The sequence below is a fragment of the Scyliorhinus canicula genome, chromosome 19 (genome assembly GCF_902713615.1).
Source record: "Scyliorhinus canicula chromosome 19, sScyCan1.1, whole genome shotgun sequence".
Lineage (NCBI taxonomy): Eukaryota > Metazoa > Chordata > Chondrichthyes > Carcharhiniformes > Scyliorhinidae > Scyliorhinus > Scyliorhinus canicula.
In genome coordinates, this window is record NC_052164.1 from 57,056,829 (window position 1) to 57,077,556 (window position 20,728).

Below are 20,728 nucleotides of genomic sequence, written 5' to 3' on the forward strand. Positions count from 1 at the left end.
TTGAACCCTCCCAAAGAATTTTAGCAAACGTCCATGACATCCATGCCTTCCAGCTGCCTGGGCCCTAAGAATTCCCTCCCTAAACCTCTCTGTCTCTTTACCTCTCGCCTCCTTCAAATTGACCTCTTCAGCCAAGCTTTTGGTCACCTGTCCCAATATCTCTTCATTGGCTCAGTGTTAAATTGTATTTGATAAACACTCCTGTGAAGCAGCATAGGACATCTGCAGTGTTGTATCAAAAGTTCTACTTATCGTCTGTTTCCATTCAATGATCAGCTTCCTTTCTATTCACTCCGTGTATCAATCATCAGCGTTAGTGATCTTACACCCCTGTTCCACAGCTCAGAATTGGTACTTGTTTTTTGATACCATGAGATGATTGGTTTTCTACCTATCCAACTCTTCCTGGATCAGACGCTTGGCATTGGGACTGTTCTCGTGTTTCTTCACAATCAGTTGAGCCACTTTGATCGAGCGATTGTAGGCTTTGTCCAACTCATCAATAATGAAAAGTAGGTCAGCAATGAGGGTTGGTGTAACAAATACTTTCCAAATCAAAGCTGGAATGTACATAATCATACCGATCACCAGCAGAGAGTACGGGAACACCTGTAACAGTAAGAGAATCTCAGTTACACCGATTGACAAAGAGAGCACAGGAATTCAGTGTGAAAATTTCTTACTATGTGGACAAAGCTGATAGTATTTGAGTTTAGAGCTAATTTCTAAAGCTTAGAATCATAGAATGGTTACAGCATAGAAACCTCCATCTAGTTCAATTCCCGCAACTCCACCCACCCTCCCCCACCGCTCCGCTATCCCATTAGGTTTGCTTTTTTATCTTTTCAAGAGCTTGTACAATTCCATTTTAAAAGCCATGAATGATCTGCCTCCATCACACTGAGGCAGTGCGTTCCACATCGTAACCACTTATTATACAGAAAAGATTTTTCCTCATAGAAGCTTTGACGCTTTTCTCATTCATCTTAAATTGGTGTCCTCTGGTTCCCAATCCTTCTATCAATGCGAACAGTTCCTTTCCATCTACTCTGCCTCATGATTTTGAACAACTCTCAACCCTCTACTCTAGCTTCATCAGTCAATCCACGAACTGAAGTCCCCTCATCCCTGTAACCATTCTCGTAAACATTTTCTATACCCTTACTAATGCCATCATATCCTTCCTAAAGTCTAGAATCAGATACAACACTCCAGTTGAAGCTGAACCAATGTTTAATAAAATATTTACCGCAACATCTTTGTTTTTGTTCTGTGCCTCTATATATAAAGCTTTTTAAATCATCTTCAGGCCTCTCTGTTCCTGCACCCCCTTTAGAATTGTATCTCTTAGTTTAAATTTCCTGTCCTCATTCTTCATACCTCAATTCACAGAGATAAACAGGGCATTTTCAAGTTGGCAGAAAGGATCAGTGCTGGGGCCTCAGCTGTTTACAATCTATAGTAATGACTTAGATAAAGAGACAGAATGGCAGCTATCTAGGTTCACTGATATTTCAAGTGCAAGGGAAATTCAACTTGTGAGGAGGAGACAAAGAGGCTACGAAGAGATGTGGACAGATTAAATGAGGGCAGCAAGGTGGCAGAAGAAGGGGAGGAGAAGTTGTTCATTTTGAGCATCAGAATCAAAAAACAGAATTTTTAAAAACTTTATTGTATTGATATTCAAGCGATACATAACGCATGATGGTGGAGCAAGCAATTGGGAAGACACGTGGCATATTGGCCTATATTACAAGGGGATGGAGGACAAGAATAAAGAGGCCTTGCTACAATTGTACAAGGCTATGGGGTGACCACATCTTACATACTGTGAACAATTTTGTCTCCATATTTAAGGATTGATATACTTGCTTTGCAAGCAGTATAAAGAAAGTTCACTAGATTGATCTGTAGGATGAGAGGGTTGTCCTATGATAAGAAGTTGAGTAAATTAGTACTTAATTCTCTGGTGTTTGGAAGAGTTAGAGGTGATCTCATTGTAACATACAAGATAATGAGGGGCTTGACAGGATAGATACTGTGAGATTGTTTCCCCTGCTTGGGGAATCTAGAACACAGCAGCATAGTCTCAGATTTAGGACTGAGACAAAGAGAAATTTATCTACTCAAAAGGTTGTGAATCTTTGGAATTCTGTACCCAGAGGGCTGTCAATGTGCTATCATTGAATATATTTAGAATCCATGTAATATCTACAGTGTAGAAGTAGGCAACTTAGTCTGCACCATCCCTCTGAAAGAGGACTCTACCTAGGCCCAGTTCACCGCCCCATCCCCATAACCCCATTTAACCTGCACATCTTTGAATTGAGAGGAAACTGCAGTATCCAGAGGAACCCACACAAACACGGAGAGAATGTGCAAACTTCACATAGACAGTCACCCCAGGTCGGAATTGAACCCAGGTCCCTGCCGCTGTGAGGCAGTAGCGTATATCACTCTGTATATCACTCTGCCACCATGCCGCTCCTGGAATATACAGATTATTGATCTTTCAGGCAATCAATGGATAAGGGGAGCAAACAGAAAATACAGTTGAAGCCCAGGTTCAAAAATGATCATGTTGAATGGTAGTGCAAGTTGAACAGGCCATATGGTCTACTTGTGCTCCTATTTTACGTGTCCTTATGACGTGTGATGCTCAAACCAAATACAGATGGGGCCCAGCCAAGGCTCTGGACAAATGAAGCTACCTCTCTGTCCTTTGTATTCCAGTCCCCTAACTAAGCCAGTATATTAACCTTTATGAGTTCTTTTCATACTTATGCGCTAGCTTTTAGTAATTAGTGTACAGGGTTCACAATATTTTACAACAATGTACCTCCACTATTTAAAAAGAGAGGTAGAGAGAAAACAGGAAATTATACTCTAGTAAGCCTGACGTCAATAGTGCCAAAAAGTCTAGAATCCGGGTCCTCGGCCCGGTGGCACAGTGGTTAACACGGCGCCGAGGACCCGGGTTCAATCCCAGCTCCAGGTCACTGTCCGTGTGGAGTTTGCACATTTCCCCCCACATGTCTGCATGGTTCTCACCCCAATAACCCAAAGATGTGCAGGGTATGTGGATTGGCCACTCTTGAGATCCACCAACAAAACAGAAGAAAGGAAACAAACTGTGGGACAAAGCAAAAAGGGCCGCTCCTGTTAGGGCCCCCTAACATAACAAAGATCAATGGAACTTAAAAACATCAAATAAGAATGTAGTTAAAGGGGTCAATAAAGCACCCCAACCCCTGCAGTGCCCACCGGGCACGGAAGCTCTTGATGGTGTCCCTGACACCGCATGCTCCATTTCCAGGGACACCCGACCGCGAATGTAGCCGCGGAAGAGGGGCAGACAGTCTGGCCAGATGACCCCCTCGTTCCCCTGCTGCCTGGATGTATAAATGGCACGCTTCGTCAGGCCCAGGAGCAGGCCCAGGAGTAGGTCCTCCGCCTTCCCCACCCCTCTCCACACCGGGTGCCTGTAGATCAGGAGTGTGGGGCTGAAGTGCAAACAGAACTCCAGCAAAAGATTGGTTAGAAACTAAAAAGGGAGTGCAGCCTAAAACATGTAACATGGACACAAATTCCACAAGGCCGCAAAATTGGCAGGCTTCTTGGGAGTCCGTGAACCGGTGCAGTCGGTGATTGAAGGCACTGCTGCGTGCAACACCTTCCACCCCAGGTCCCTAAGATTAAGGGGGGGCCGACTCCTCCACAGAGGGACCTCCAGTGGGGATCTCCGCCTCCGGACGGTATCAAGGCACGCCATGGCGTGTCCGGACGACAGGAAAGGGTAAGGAGGTGAAGGGTACAGGAAACCCCTCTGCACAGTGCAAAAGGGCACGGACATTTCCGCGAGCCGGCTAGGATTAGAACATAGAACATAGAACGATACAGCGCAGTACAGGCCCTTCGGCCTTCGATGTTGCACCGACATGGAAAAAAAACTAAAGGCCATCTAACCTACACTATGCCCTTATCATCCATTTGCTTATCCAATAAACTTTTAAATGCCCTCAATGTTGGCGAGTTCACTACTGTTGCAGGTAGGGCATTCCACGGCCTCACCACTCTTTGCGTAAAAAAACCCACCTCTGACCTCTGTCCTATATCTATTACCCCTCAATTTAAGGCTATGTCCCCTCGTGCTAGCCACCTCCATCCGCGGGAGAAGGCTCTCGCTGTCCACCCTATCTAACCCTCTGATCATTTTGTATGCCTCTATTAAGTCACCTCTTAACCTTCTTCTCTCTAACGAAAACAACCTCAAGTCCATCAGCCTTTCCTCATAAGATTTTCCCTCCATACCAGGCAACATCCTGGTAAATCTCCTCTGCACCCGTTCCAAGGCTTCCACGTCCTTCCTATAATGAGGCGACCAGAACTGTACGCAATACTCCAAATGCGGCCGTACTAGAGTTTTGTACAACTGCAACATGACCTCATGGCTCCGGAACTCAATCCCTCTACCAATAAAGGCCAACAGACCATAGGCCTTCTTCACAACCCTATCACCCTGGGTGGCAACTTTCAGGGATCTATGTACATGGACACCGAGATCCCTCTGCTCATCCACACTACCAAGAATTTTACCATTAGCCAAATATTCCGCATTCCTGTTATTCTTTCCAAAGTGAATCGCCTCACACTTCTCCACATTAAACTCCATTTGCCACCTCTCAGCCCAGCTCTGCAGCTTATCTATGTCACTCTGTAACCTGCAACATCCTTCTGCATTGTCTACAACTCCACCGACTTTAGTGTCGTCTGCAAATTTACTCACCCATCCTTCTACGCCCTTCTCTAGGTCATTTATAAAAATGACAAACAGCAACGGCCCCAGAACAGATCCTTGTGGTACGCCACTCGTAACTGAACTCCATTCTGAACATTTCCCATCAACTACCACTCTCTGTCTTCTTTCAACTAGCCAATTTCTGATCCACATCTCTAAATCACCCTCAATCCCCAGCCTCCGTATTTTCTGCAATAGCCGACCGTGGGGAACCTTATCAAACGCTTTACTGAAATCCATATACACCACATCAACTGCTCTACCCTCGTCTACTTGTTCAGTCACCTTCTCAAAGAACTCGATAAGGTTTGTGAGGCATGACCTACCCTTCACAAAACCATGCTGACTATCCCTAATCATATTATTCCTATCTAGATGATTATAAATCGTATCTTTTATAATCCTCTCCAAGACCTTACCCACCACAGACGTTAGTCTCACCGGCCTATAGTTACCGGGGTTATCTCTACTCCCCTTCTTAAACAAAGGGACCACATTTGCTATCCTCCAGTCCTCTGGCACTATTCCTGTAGCCAATGATGACCTAAAAATCAAAGCCAAAGGCTCAGCAATCTCTTCCCTGGCTTCCCAGAGAATCCTAGGATAAATCCCATCCGGCCCCGGGGACTTATCTATTTTCACCGTGTCCAGAATTGCCAACACTTCTTCCCTACGCACCTCAATGCCATCTAGCCTAATAGCCTGGGTCTCAGCATTCTCCTCCACAATATTATCTTTTTCTTGAGTGAATACTGACGAAAAGTATTCATTTAGTATCTCGCTTATCTCCTCAGCCTCCACACACAACTTCCCACCACTGTCCTTGACTGGCCCTACTCTTACCCTAGTCATTCTTTTATTCCTGACATACCTATAGAAAGCTTTTGGGTTTTCCTTGATCCTACCTGCCAAAGACTTCTCATGTCCCCTCCTTGCTCGTCTCAGCTCTCTCTTTAGATCCTTCCTCGCTTCCTTGTAACTATCAGACGCCCCAACTGAAACTTCATGCCTCATCTTCACATAGGCCTCCTTGTTCTTCTTAACAAGAGATTCCACTTCTTTGGTAAACCACGGTTCCCTCGCTCGACCCCTTCCTCCCTGCCTGACTGGTACGTACTTATCAAGAACATGCAATAGCTGTTCCTTGAACAAGCTCCACATATCCAGTGTGCCCAACCCTTGCAGCCTACTTCTCCAACCAACACATCCTAAGTCATGTCTAATGGCAACATAATTGCCCTTCCCCCAGCTATAACTCTTGCCCTGCGGGGTATACTTATCCCTTTCCATCACTAACGTAAAGGTCACTGAATTGTGGTCACTGTTTCCAAAGTGCTCACCTACCTCCAGATCTAACACCTGGCCTGGTTCATTACCCAAAACCAAATCCAATGTGGCCTCGCCTCTTGTTGGCCTGTCAACATATTGTGTCAGGAAACCCTCCTGCACACATTGTACAAAGAATGACCCATCTAATGTACTCGAACTATATCTTTTCCAGTCAATATTTGGAAAGTTAAAGTCTCCCATAACAACTACCCTGTTACTTTCGCTCTTTTCCAGAATCATCTTCGCCATCCTTTCCTCTACATCCCTAGAACTATTAGGTGGCCTATCGAAAACTCCCAACAGGGTGACCTCTCCTTTCCTGTTTCTAACCTCAGCCCATACTACCTCAGAAGAAGAGTCCCCATCTAGCATCCTTTCCGCCACCGTAATACTGTCCTTGACTAGCAGCGCCACACCTCCCCCTCTTTTGCCCCCTTCTCTGAGCTTACTAAAACACCTAAACCCCGGAACCTGCAACAACCATTCCTGTCCCTGCTCTATCCATGTCTCTGAAATGGCCACAACATCGAAGTCCCAGGTACCAACCCATGCTGCCAGTTCCCCTACCTTATTTCGTATACTCCTGGCATTGAAGTAGACACACTTCAAACCACCTACCTGAACACTGGAACCCTCTTGCGAAGTCAAATCTGTGCTCCTGACCTCTATACTCTCAATCTCCCGTACCTCAAAACTACAATCCAGGTTCCCATGCCCCTGCTGAATTAGTTTAAACCCCCCCAAAGAGCACTAACAAATCTCCCCCCCAGGATATTGGTGCCCCTCAGGTTCAGATGTAGACCATCCTGTCTATAGAGGTTCCACCTTCCCCAGAAAGAGCCCCAGTTATCCAGAAATCTGAATCCCTCCCGCCTGCACCATCCCTGTAGCCACGTGTTTAATTGCTCTCTCTCCCGATTCCTCATCTCACTATCACGTGGCACGGGCAACAACCCAGAGATAACAACTCTGTTTGTTCTCGCTCTGAGCTTCCATCCTAGCTCCCTAAAGGCCTGCCTGACATCCTTGTCCCCTTTCCTACCTATGTCGTTAGTGCCAATGTGGACTACGACTTGGGGCTGCTCCCCCTCCCCCTTAAGGACCCGGAAAACACGATCCGAGACATCACTTACCCTTGCACCTGGGAGGCAACATACCAAACGTGAGTCTCTCTCGCTCCCACAAAATCTCCTATCTGTGCCCCTGACTATTGAGTCCCCAATTACTAGTGTTCTACTCCTTTCCCCCCTTCCCTTCTGAGCAACAGGGACAGACTCCGTGCCAGAGGCCCGTACCCCATGGCTTACCCCTGGTAAGTCGTCCCCCCCACAAGTATCCAAAACGGTATACTTGTTACTCAGGGGAACGACCGCAGGGGGTCCCTGCACTGACTGCTTCTTCCCAGTCCCTCTTACAGTTACCCATCTATCTCCAGTCTTTGGTGTAACTACTTCCCTGAAGCTCCTATCTATGACCCCCTCTGCCTCCCGAATGATCCGAAGTTCATCCAGCTCAAGCTCCAGGTCCCTAACACGGTTTTTGAGGAGCTGGAGTTGGGTGCACTTCCCACAGATGAAATCAGCAGGGACACTGATGGCGTCCCTCACCTCAAACATTCTGCAGGAGGAGCATTGTACTGCCTTCCCTGACATCACCTCTAGATTTTAAAAAAAAAACAAGAAAAAGAAAAAGAAAGGAAGAGCTTACCTGATATTACCTCAAACCCTGCTCCCGCTGAAAGTTAAGCAAATTTAAAGGCACTCACTCACCTTCACGACAGGCCCCTGCTCCCGCTTCCCAACCACCGTGGGGTGGGAAACACTCACAAAGTGTTTCGGGTTTAACTGTCAGTTGCCAACAGCCCTTCCACAAACCACCTTCACTGCACTGCACGTATGCAAATTTCCCCAGAACAGCTGATCAGTAGCTCTGCTCTGCTGCCCTCTGCTGGATGCTTGTCTTCACTCAAACTCCTTGGGTCTCCTTCGCCAGTTCACCTTCAACTTAGGCTGACCGCACTGCACGTATGCAAATTTCCCCAGAACAGCTGATCAGTAGCTCTGCTCTGCTGCCCTCTGCTGGATGCTTGTCTTCACTCAAACTCCTTGGGTCTCCTTCGCCAGTTCACCTTCAACTTAGGCTGACCGCACTGCACGTATGCAAATTTCCCCAGAACAGCTGATCAGTAGCTCTGCTCTGCTGCCCTCTGCTGGATGCTTGTCTTCACTCAAACTCCTTGGGTCTCCTTCGCCAGTTCACCTTCAACTTAGGCTGACCGCACTGCACGTATGCAAATTTCCCCAGAACAGCTGATCAGTAGCTCTGCTCTGCTGCCCTCTGCTGGATGCTTGTCTTCACTCAAACTCCTTGGGTCTCCTTCGCCAGTTCACCTTCAACTTAGGCTGACCGCACTGCACGTATGCAAATTTCCCCAGAACAGCTGATCAGTAGCTCTGCTCTGCTGCCCTCTGCTGGATCTAGTGGTGCACTAGCCCGCGAGAGAGGTTTCGGGGCCTGGGGCCAATGTAGAATTCCATCCGGGCAGGGATTCGCCCAGACGGGATACCACCGTAGACTTGTGCTTCCTCCAAACCGCACGTTCCATCGGGTCCAAGCACACCCGTTTTGAGGTCTCGGATGGCATTGTCCGTGAGCCGGACATCAACCTGCGCACGTTGTGCTAACTCGTGGGGTGCCACCCAGCACGTCCCCGAGTCTGGTCACCCCAGCAGCCACAGCTCACTCCTCTGCCAGGCACTCAAAATGGTATTGGAGGAGGTGCGGATTCCTGAGCAGTGGCTCCCTGACGACAGCCACTACTCCTTACTGGGGGAGCTGCGGTGCGAGGCGATCATGTTCTAGGCTTTGAGCAGGTCCTGGCAAAAGGCAGGCAGCACCTGCAGACGGTAACAAAGACCCTTCAGGTTTATGAACAGGAGTTGCACGTCATAATTCAGGCCGTGCACCTGGTGGAAGAAATGCATCGCCAGGGCACACCATCGTGGAGGGGTATCCCTGCAGGGTCTGAAAGCGGAAGGTCGCCACCTGGGTGCCGTCCTACCTAAGCGGGAGACTCAGAACCTCAGCAGCGACCCAGTGCAGTCTCTTGTCCCAGAAGAACTCCACAAGCATTCTCTGGCTCTTTGTGACAAAGGCAGGGGGAGGGGTCAAAGTGACCAGCCAGTACCACAACATGGAGGCTATCAGCTAGTTTATGATGAGAATTCGACCCCTGTAAGAAAGCACTTGGAGCAGTCCTGTCCAGCGTCTCAAGCGAGCGTTGACCTTAGTCTCTATCCCCTGCCAGTTAGCTGGCCAGGATTCCTCAGCCGGGCAAAGGTGGACTCCCAAGTAGAGGAGGCTGTTCCTGCTCCAAGTAAAAGTCCTGAGCTCCTCTGGGAGGAGGTCCATCTGCCATGACCGACCAGGAGTCCGGAACATTTGGCCCGGTTGATCCTGGCAGAGGACGCATCAGGCTGGCTCTCTCGCATCCTCTGCAGGGTCAGTGAACATGAGGAGCATGTCGTCAGCATAAGCCGAAAGGACCACCCCCAATGCCCTGCCTACACAGAAGCAGTCCCAACAACCTCCACCGCAGGAAGCGCAGGAAAGGCTTTACGCATATAGAATAAAGTTGGCCAGACAAAAGGAAGCCCTGACACACTCCTCTCCCAAAACGAAGGGGTGCATCAGGGACCCGTTAATCTTAATAAGACAGTGTTCAGAAGTCAGATCCGGGTGACAAATTGTGTCCCGAACCCGAATGCTTGCAGAGTCCCGAATAAATATTTGTGATCCACCCAGTCAAACGCCGCCTCCTGATCAAGGGACAGGAAGGCTCTCAACATACCAGCCCTCTAGCACTGCTGCCTCACGGCGCCGAGGTCCCAGGTTCGATCCCGGCTCTGGGTCACTGCCTGTGTGGAGTTTGCACATTCTCCCCGTGTTTGCGTGGGTTTCGCCCCCACAACCCAAAGATGTGCAGGCTAGGTGGATTGACCATGCTAAATTGCCCCTTAATTGGAAAAATGAATTGGCTAATCTAAATTTTTTTTTTTTTTTTTAAAACATACCAGCCCTCTGGGAATGATGGACCAGGTCCTGGACCAGATGGATGTTGTCGTGGAACATGTGGCCCGGGACCATGAAGGACTGGTCAGGGTGGATTATGTGGTCCAGCACGGTGCCAACATGTCGCCTTGCCGAAAATCTTGTAATCCATGCTGAGGCGGGGAACCGGACGCCACTTTTTGGCAGCAAGGTGGCTCTGCGCCATGAGAGGGGCATCTTCCCGGTCGCGATACTTTCCCCCAGGGTCCCCACATAGTCGCTCCCCAGGACACCCCAGAACGCCCTGAAGGACTCCTTGGTCAGCCCGGCCAGTCCTGGGGTTTGCCCCTGGACAGGCTGTCGAGAGCACTGATCAGCTCCCCCAGGTTTATAGGGGTATCAAGCCTCCTGGCACCCTCCGGGCCACCCTGCGGCAGGTCCTCCCACAAAACTCTGCAAGCATCCTCACTGGACGGATCCAGAGAGAAGTGGGCGCTGTAGAAGCTTTTGAATTTGCTCCGGATGGGAGACGAGAGACCTGTCATCGACCAGCAGCGTAAGGAGCTGCTGACGGACCCCGCGCCTTTTTTCCTGCGAGTAGAAGAAGTGGGTGCCGTGGTCCATGCCCGTGAGGATCTGGATCCGCGACCTCACATACATGCCCCGGGACCCAACAAGTTGCAGGTCCCGCAGCGCGCTCTTCTCTCTGTACAGCAGCTGCAGGGCCGAGTCCTCATCGAGCTGACCGAGACTTGACTCCAGGTCGAGCACCTCCTTCTCCAACTACTCGACCCTGAATTTCCGCCTCTTTGTCGACCCTCTTGCATAATCCTGACAGAATGTACGCAGGTGAGTCTTGCCCACGTCCCACCACAGCCTCAAGGAGGGAGAGCCTCCCCGCTTCCTTCTCCAGCTGGCCCAGAAGTGACAAAACAAGCCCAGGAACCGCTCGTCCTCCAGCAGCAGGTTGTTAAAACGCCAGTACACGGACCACGACGGAGCACAAGACAGGGCATGCCCTGCCCACACCAGACGGTGGTCCGAGCACGGCACCTGCAGAACAGAGGCCGTCGGGACACGAGGCAGGTACGCCCTTGAAATGCAGAGGCTGTCGATTCTGGACAAAAGTGAAGATGCTGGAATCAGGATGGAAAGTCCGCCAGACATCCACAAAGTCAAAGAACTCGACCAGGTTCCTTAACTTCATCACCGCACGAGAGCTGCACTGCGTACCAAGGCAGTCCTTTGTCCTGAAGATGCAATTAAAATCTCCCGCAGGACGATGCACTCGCCCGCGGCAATGGTGCCAAGATGAGTGGATACTTGTTTGAAGAAAGTCGTCTGCTGCTGGCCAGCCTAGGAAGCGTAGACATTCACAAAGTGAAGTACCTCTACCCCCTCGCGGACCATCAAGGTTCAGCAACCGGTCTGGACTGGCTCATTGACCACCAAGATCTCTGGCTGAAAATGTGGGGCCATCAAGATAGCCACCCTGCCTAAACGTGAGGTTAGATGACTCATGTAGACACCCCCCCCCCCCCCCCCCCCCCCGGCTGCTGGAGCCATGTGGCTTTGCCTCCCGGGGCGGTGTGGGTTTCTTGCAGAAAGCATGCCGCATACTTCCCGCGCCAGAGGGCCGAGAAGTTCTGGAACCTGCGAAGCGCGTCCCTGCTGCCGTTTATGCGCACATCCCACCAGCCAGCCCTGGGTCTGCCTCGATCCAACCCCCCGGATCGTCGACAGACGGGGTCCTCGCTAGGTCCTCTCAGGGTATCAGGCCAGAGGGAAGTGGCGGCCCAGACCCCCCCCCCCCCCCACCCACTTGCGACGCCGGGCCACCGGATAGACCCGGGAATAGTTCAGGAAAAACTCCGGGATGGGGATGGCCGATGTTGGAGGCTGGGATGGAGAGGACGTGGCTTTCCTCACCACTGCTGCCCAGTGACCCTGAGGTCAGGTTCCTCACCCTGCCTAAACATGAGGTTAGATGACTCATGTAGACCCCCCTCGCCACTGCTGGAGCCATGTGGCTTTGCCTCCCGGAGCGGTGTGGGTTTCTTGCAGAAAGCATGCTGCATACTTCCTGCCACAGCCCTCCGGCTGCAAAATGGAACCGGGTGGAACAGGCCCTCGGGGATTTCGCTCACACCCGGCTTCCTGCTCGGGGGGGCTGTGGCAGCTCAGGGGTCGAAAGATGATGGACTTTGTCTAATCTCATCTGGGGACACGGTGTAATGTCGAGGGGCAGGAGTCGGGGCGCCACCTTTTCCACACTGGGATAGGGCAGTGATGCTTCTCTCCTCAACCCCCCCTCCAAGGAGTAGCATCACTTGGGAGGGTGGCCTGTACCGAAGAAACCTCCATCCTTGCTTCGCCCCTCCTTCCCTCAACACTCTGCCCCCAAGGTTTGATATGTTGCCGTGTTCCGTGCCGACCTGGAAGCACGGGCATCACCACCCCCCATCCCTTGCTGACCCATGCCAACCCGACGCCAGGCCCAGTACCCGATGCTGCGGCGTCAATGGGCCCAAGATGAGCTTGAGTGTCCGCGGTGGCCCCCAGGTCAGAGTTCCAGGGCGCAGTGGTCTCTAGGTTGATGGGGTCGGGGGTATTTGGAGTAGATCCCCGCCTTGCCTTCTTTCGGGCCTTGCAGCCTGGTGGACGCCTCCCTCCTCCACGCCGGCAGCCGACTGGCCAGTAGACGCCGGCACGGTGTCCTCCTGTAGGGTCGGGATCGTAATGGAGGGAGAGGGGACGGCGGTGCCACACGCCTTGATGTCAGTGGTGGCTTTGGAAGCAGGACAGTTCTTCCGCACGTTTCCCACCGAATGAACAGGCGTGGCAGCTCTCACGCCATCCACAGACCTGAAGATGTGGAAGGTCTCCCCCCACATGGGAGATGTTGAATCCCGCCTCTAATACATCCTCCCAGGCCAGGCTGATGAAAGCCTGGCACCGGAAGGAGTAAATGTGCCTGAGGGGGACGTCCTTCAGGCCAAGAGGGAGCATCGCTACCTCAGAACGAACCTCCCCCAGTAGTTGGAGGTGGGGGAGGAGGAGCTCCGTAGAGAGGTGGGGCGGGACATTGGGCAATATGACCCTCTCGGAGGTGGCTCAAGAGAGTCCACCGCCATGTAGGTCCCGCCCACAATGAGCCCCTTTTCAAGGTCGAGATGAACCTCCCTCTCAGCCCTCAGGAGGAACATGACTTTCTTGTACATTCGAGAGGCGGCCATAATGGCCGAGGGGCCGAGGATCCTGGCCATCGCGTGAACGCACGCCTCTATGGTAACGGTGGTTGTGAGCGTAGCACTTTACGCCCAGCTTTCGGGTCAGCAGTCGGAAAGGTGGCGGGGCTGCGGGAGCAGTGGAGGCCGAAGAGGCCACCACCCCCCCCCCCCATAGCTGGCTCTGGTCAGCCCCACCACTGCCATAGGTGGAGTGGCCATCAGGACAAGTGCCATGCCCACCCCAATGTGGGCTTTGTCGCATTGGAATTTAATTGACAAAATAGATAGTGGGAAGGGGGGACTATTAAGAGAAGAGCGAGGTGGAATGATGTACTCGCCCCCTAGGAAGATAGACGGGGGAGTGAGGCAAAGAAGGGAAGAGAGAACAAGGGACACAGTGGGAGGAGATCAGCAACACAGGAGGGTGGGGCACCATAGATGGAATGGAGCCCAAGGTGAGAGACTCCTGAGACTCCGGGTGAAGCTGCAGGGTGGGAAGATTGGGGATCTTCAGCCCAGAAGAGGGTCCAGCAAAAAAACACAGTCCGTGCTCCCACCCTAGGTCACCACACGGAGGTAAGTGACGCTGGTTTGAAGAAGAAATCTTCGGCCCAAGTAGGGCTCAGCAAAATGCAGTCTGTGCTCCCACCCTGGAGCGAACACCCAACCGAACTGATCTCCTCCCTGGTGGTGTATGGGGTCTTCAGCCCGGGAGGTCCCATAACCACTCGGTATCCCCGTCCGGAACAAGCTCACCAGATGGAATGAGGAAGACCTGACAGTTGGGAGACACTGGGCAGGGCCCAGCAAACAAACAGTTCAAAGGGGCTTCAATCCCACCTTGTTTTTGCATCCACCTTTCTGTTGTTGTTTTTCCTTCCCTCCTTCTTTCCTCTCTCTCCTTCCCTCCTTCCTCTCTCCTTCCTGCAGGCAGTTGAGCAACAACCTGCACTGGAAACAGCACTCATCAACAGAGGCAGAGAGCAACTGCAGCCACTCAAGGTGGATTGGCCATGCTAAATTGCCACTTAATTGGAAAAATCCTGGATCCATTATCAAAGATTTTATAACAGAGCACTTAGAAAATAGTGTCAGGATCAGAGAGAGTCAGCATGGATTTATGAAGGGGAAATCATGCTTGAGAAATCTACTGGAACTCTTTGAGAATGTAACTACTACTAGTTACATTTGACAATACAGTTGACGATGGGGAGCTAGTGTATGCGGTATATTTGGACTTTCAGAAGGCTTTTGGCAAAGTCCTCATGAGAGATTAGTGTGAAAAATTAAAGCACATGGGATTAGGAGTAGTCTATTGAGAAGGATAGAAAACTGTTTGGCAGACAGGGAACAAAGAATAGGAATTAACGGGTCTTTTTCAAATTGGCAGGCAGTGTCCAGTGGGGTACCATTGGGATTGGTGCTAGGACTCCAGCTATTCACAATATATATTCATGATTTAGATGAGGGAACAAAATGCAACATCTCCAAATTTGCAGATGACACCAAGTTGGGTGGAGGGTGAGCTGTGAGGAAGATACAGAGATCCTTCAGTGTGATTTGGACAAGTTGAGTGGGCAAATGAATGGCAGATGCATTATGATTTGGTTAATGCAAGGTTATCCACTTTGGTAGCAAAAACGAGAAGGCAGACGATTATATGAATGGCCATAAATTAGGAGAGGGGAATGTGCAACGAGACCTGGGTGTCCTTGTACACGAATCACTGAAGGTACAGCAGGCGGTAATGGAAAATGGTATGTTGGCCTTCATAGCAAGAGGATTCAAGTACAGGAGCAGGGATGTCTTGCTGCAATTATACAGTACCTTGATGAGGCCACACCTGGAATATTGTGTGCAGTTTTGGTCTCCTTATCTGAGGAAGGATGTTTTAGCTATAAAGGGAGTGCAGTGAAGGTTTACCAGGCTGATTCCTGAGTTGGCTGGACTGACGTACGAGGAGAGATTGAATTGGTTAGGATTGTATTCGCTGGAGTTCAGAAGAATGAGGAGGGGATCTCAGAAACATATAAAATACAAGAACTAAGAGGCACAAATTTCAGTTTTGGGCAGGAGATGCAGGTGGGGAATGTGAGGAACTACTTTTTTCTTTTAGGCAACAGGTGGTATTGACCTATAATGCTTTGGCTGTGAAGGTGATGGGAAGCAAAGGTGATTTCAAAAGTAAATTGGATGGCCACTTGAAGGAAATAAACTTGCAGGACTATGGGGACTGAGCAGGGGAATGAGAATGACTGGATTGTTTGACAGAGAGCTGGTGTGTCAACATGATGGGCCAAAAGGCCGCCTCCTTTGCCATAATATGAATGAAACTGGTGATAGAAGATACGTTTGTGAGGTAGTTGACAGTGAGAATATTATGGGAACAGCATAAAAGCTGATGGAAATGAGGGTTCAAATAAGATATCAGAATGGTAAAGACACAGAAGATTAGACCAAGCGAGATGAACCATCAACATGGAACATAAGACCATAAGATATAGGAGCAGAACCCTCTTACATTCATATGGGTGACGTAGTGACATAGTGGTTAGCATTGTTGCTTCACAGCAGCAGGAACCCCAGCTTGATTCCTGGCTTGGGTCAATGTCTGTGCAGAGTCTGCGCGTTCTCCCAGTGTCTGCCTGGGTTTCCTCCGGATGCTCCGGTTTCCTCCCACAAGTCTCGAAAGATGTGCTATTAGCTGAATTAACCCTCAGTGTACCCGAAGAGACACCTGAGTGTGGCAATTGCAGGATTTTCGCAGTAACTTCATTGCAGTGTTGGTGTAAGCCTTTTGAAACTAATAAAGATTATTATCATAACAGTTGAAAGGGTCAAGACATGAATTGGAGGAGTAAGATGGCAAGAACTTACTCAGGATCAAAGCGTCAATCAATTGCTCATATAGTGAACACAGAAAACTAGATACATGCACACAGGCAATGAAAGAAACACCATGAAATATTCAAGATAGAATCATGAAACATGCATTGCAGTAGCATGAAAATGCAATGTAGGATTGTGGAAGATCTGTTCCAGGACCATAAGATTTACAAATTGGAACTGGGAGATAACTTTTCTAACTAATCTAATCACTCTTCTAACACCTGCAGTTTTGGAGCACAACTAATATTTAACATCGCTGAGATAATCTCATAAAATATATGTATGGCTAGTCATTTATGTCATAGAATCAGACAATTTACAGTGCAGAAGGAGGCCATGTGGCCCATCAAGTCTGCACCGCCTCTTTGAAAGAACACCCTACCCAAGCACACACTTCCACCCTATCCCCATAACCCAGTAACCCCACCCAACACTAAGGGAAATTTTGGACACTAAGAGCAATTTATCTTGGCCAATCCACCTAACCTGCACATCTTTGGACTGTGGGAGGAAACCGGAGCACCCGGAGGAAACCCACACAGACACGGGGAGAAAATGCAGACTACGCACAAATAGTGAACCAAGCCGGGAATCGAACCTGGGACCCTGGAGCTTTGACGCAATTGTGCTAACCACCATGCTACCGTGCTGCCATATCGAATGTCATGTAGAATATATGTATGGCTAGTGCAATGTAATGTTCGCATTCATGTCGAGAGAGCTAGAATACAAGACATGCGATGTACTTCTGAGGCTATATAAGGCTCTGGTCAGACCCCATTTGGAGTATTGTGAACAGTTTTGGGCCTCGTATCTAAAATGGATGTGCTGGCCTTGGAAAGGGTCCAGAGGAGGTTCATAAGAATGATCCCTGGAATGAAGAGCTTGTCGTATGAGGAACAGTTGAGGACTCTGGGTCTGTACTTGAAGTTTAGAAGGATGAGGGGGAATCTTATTGAAACTTGCAGGATATTGCGAGGCCTGGATAGAGTGGATGTGGAGAGGATGTTTCCACTTGTGGGAAAAACTAGAACCAGAGGTTACAATCTCAGACTAAAGGGACGATCCTTTAAAACAAAGATGAGGAGGAATTTCTTCAGCCAAGGGGTGGTGAATCTGTGGAACTATTTGCCGCAGAAAACTGTGGAGGCCAAATCACTGAGTGTCTTTAAGACAGAGATAGATAGGTTCTTGATTAATAAGGGGATCAGGGGTTATGGGGGAAGGCAGGAGAATGGGGATGACATAAATATCAGCCATGATTGAATGGCGGAGCAGACTAGATGGGCCGTGGCCTAATTCTGCTCCTATGACTTATGGCCTTTTGCATGTTGAAAGTCATATATACAAACATAAGGCCATTTCAGAGGAACTATCAAGAACGTAGACACATATAGAGGCATACAAAATGATCAGAGGGTTAGATAAGGTGGACAGTGAGAGCCTTCTCCCGCGGATGGAGGTGGCTAGCACGAGGGGACATAGCCTTAAATTGAGGGGTAATAGATATAGGACAGAGGTCAGAGGTAGGTTTTTTACGCAAAGAGTGGTGAGGCCGTGGAATGCCCTACCTGCAACAGTAGTGAACTCGCCAACATTCTAGAAATTCTCTGATGACTGCACCTAAAGATAATGACTGTTGTGCTGTTTTGCCTTGTAGGAATGACGAGAAGAAGGAGTTCTTGGTCATAAGTACCTTGCTAGGATGTGGTCTGCGGGAGAAATGGACGCACCAGTTACTGCAGGAGAATGGGACAGGATGTAACGGGTATCCTTCTAACTCTGGATCTTGTACCAGGATTCCAGTACTTGATTCCTTTAATCTTGGTTCCTGAGCCTGATAACTGCTGCCAAGTGTCAATCAGAGTACTCAACATCTTTAGTGGAAGTGTGTGGGTTGATCCCTCATAAATGGAAATTGCAATGAATCAGTACTTCAGTGTTAAACCTGTAGATGTTAGTTGTAACAAGTGGGATTTTACTGCCCCACCTCCTGCTGGGATTGTTCTATCCCGCTGAAAGTTAGTGAACTTTTAACTGCCAATGCAGTCCCCCCACCCCCACCGCGGCAGGTTCCACCATAGCTGGGCTGGAAAATCCCAGCCTACATCTCCAGCCAAGATTCAGCCTTAATCAATAAATAGAACTAATATTACATGTTAAATTCCGACTTTCAAACAGGCACATCTTATTAGCATCGTACCTACTTGACATCTAATTTCACTCTTGCTAAAATAACACCATTAAATGTACAATGTTCAAACTCACATGCAGGATTAAGATTGGACGCCAATGTGTTCAGTACCTTGTGAATCCAGAGGGATGTCTGCACACTGCCAGGAGTTTGGAGGTGACGATGGAGCAGAGTCTCCCAACAGTACAAGTCCACATATGTGGCCTGTTTCAGCGAAAAGTTACTGGGAGGAAAACAGGTGATTTGTGATTCTGTAAAATAGATATTGAAAATATGATTTTCCATTTACATTCCTGATTTCTAAGTCTGACTGTAAGGATCTTCCTTATTTCTGATCAACTAATCACACTGGAGCCCAGGACAGTGCTCAGTAACTTCTCACCTCCAGATTCCAATGGAAAGATGGTACATAGGTAGAAAATGTAAATTATTACTGGGTTTCAGACACCGGGGTACTAAATACAAATGACATTTTGTTTGTACAAATTGTTGGTTCAGCCACAATTGAAGTATATTGTGTAGCTTTTGGCAACTCAACAATTCCTTTGTGTATCAGAACCATGGAATGGGATCATTGAAGATACATTACATTACATTGATGCAGGGAATGAAATGGATGGTGATGAGAAAAGGCTCAAAAACTGGGAGATTTTTTTCATTAGAATAAGAAAATTAAGGACATTTCGAGATAGTAATGTTAAAAAGTTACTTCCAGGAATTGGAGAGAGAGGAACAATTTTTTAAAATATTTTCAGAGTTAAAGTAGAATATGGAAATTTTAGCAAGCCTTCTGTGAAACAAGGGCAGAATTCACCCTGATATGGGGGTGGGGAATGTAGGTGGATAGACGAGTAATTTGGCATAGCCAGCCAGAGTGGTGGTTTGCCAGCACCATCCCACCCCTGAACCATTTTCTCAGAGGCAGGTTTAGGGCAGAAGGCTACCTATGCGCAAGCTAATTCGGGCAAGATTAAGGCCAAATATCAAAGATCAAGGAGGTTTCCATGGCAGCTGCCTGGAAATGGCCTCCCACGTAGCCTCCTAGAGCTCCAGGTAGACATTGGAATGGAATTATCATCACTGAATCTTGGCAGTTATTATTGACCAGAACCTGGACTAGCCATACAAATACTGAAGCTACAAGAACAGGTCAGAGGCTAGGAATCCTGTGGTGAATAATTCACTGCCTGACTATCAACCATTTGCAAGGCACAAGTCAGGAGTGTGATGGAGTACTCTTCTTTTTTTAAAATACATTTAGAACATAGAACAGTACAGCACAGAACAGGCCCTTCGGCCCTCGATGTTATGCCGAGCCATGATCACCCTAGTCAAACTCACGTATCCACCCTATACCCGTAACCCAATAACCCCCCCCTTAACCTTACTTTTTAGGACACTACGGGCAATTTAGCATGGCCAATCCACCTAACCCGCACATCTTTGGACTGTGGGAGGAAACCGGAGCACCCGGAGGAAACCCACGCACACACGGGGAGGACGTGCAGACTCCGCACAGACAGTGACCCAGCCGGGAATCGAACCTGGGACCCTGGAGCTCTGAAGCATTTATGCTAACCACCATGCTACCGTGCTGCCCAATTTAGAATACCCAATCTTCTTTTCCAATTAAGGGGCAATTTAGCATGGTCAATTGACCTACCCTGCACATCTTTTTGGGTTGTGGGTGTGAGACCTACCCAGACACGGGGAGAATGTGCAAACTCCACACGGAATTGAATCCGGGTCCTCGGCACCATGAGGCAGTAGTTCAATCACTGTGCCACCCTTGATGGAGTACTCTTCACTTGCCTAGATGAATGCAGTTGAAACAACACTCAAGAAGCTCAACACCATCCAAAGCTGTCCTCTTGATTGGCACCCCTTCCACAAATATTCACTCTCCACCACCATAGTGGCAGCTGTGCATACAATTTGCAAGATGCACTGCAGTAACACACCAAGTGTCCTTGGTCAGCACCATCCAAACCCACAACCTCTACTTTTTAGAGGACAAGGGCAGCAGATTCCTGGGAACACAACCACCTAAAAGATCCCCTCCAGGACACTGACCATCCTTGATTTGGAAATAGATCGTCGTTCCTTCATTGTGAATGTACCTACACCACATGGACTGCAGCAGTTCAAGAAGGCAGCCCACCACCACCTCAAGGGCAATTAGGTGTGCTGTGGGAGATAAATGATGGCCTAGCCAATGATGCCCACATCCCCATGAAT

The 20,728-nt window shown here is 49.0% G+C and overlaps 1 protein-coding gene across 1 annotated transcript in view; it reads right to left on the reverse strand.

Moving 5' to 3' along the window:
- Window positions 1–20,728, reverse strand: part of panx3 (pannexin 3) — a 62,326-nt gene that overhangs the window by 16,508 nt on the left and 25,090 nt on the right. Inside the window, exons 2-3 of the mRNA XM_038779105.1 lie at window positions 18,602–18,741; window positions 392–609 (exon numbers count right to left, since the gene is read on the reverse strand). Of these exons, the coding sequence (XP_038635033.1) occupies window positions 392–609; window positions 18,602–18,741 (358 nt within the window). The remainder of the gene's footprint in view (window positions 1–391; window positions 610–18,601; window positions 18,742–20,728) is intronic.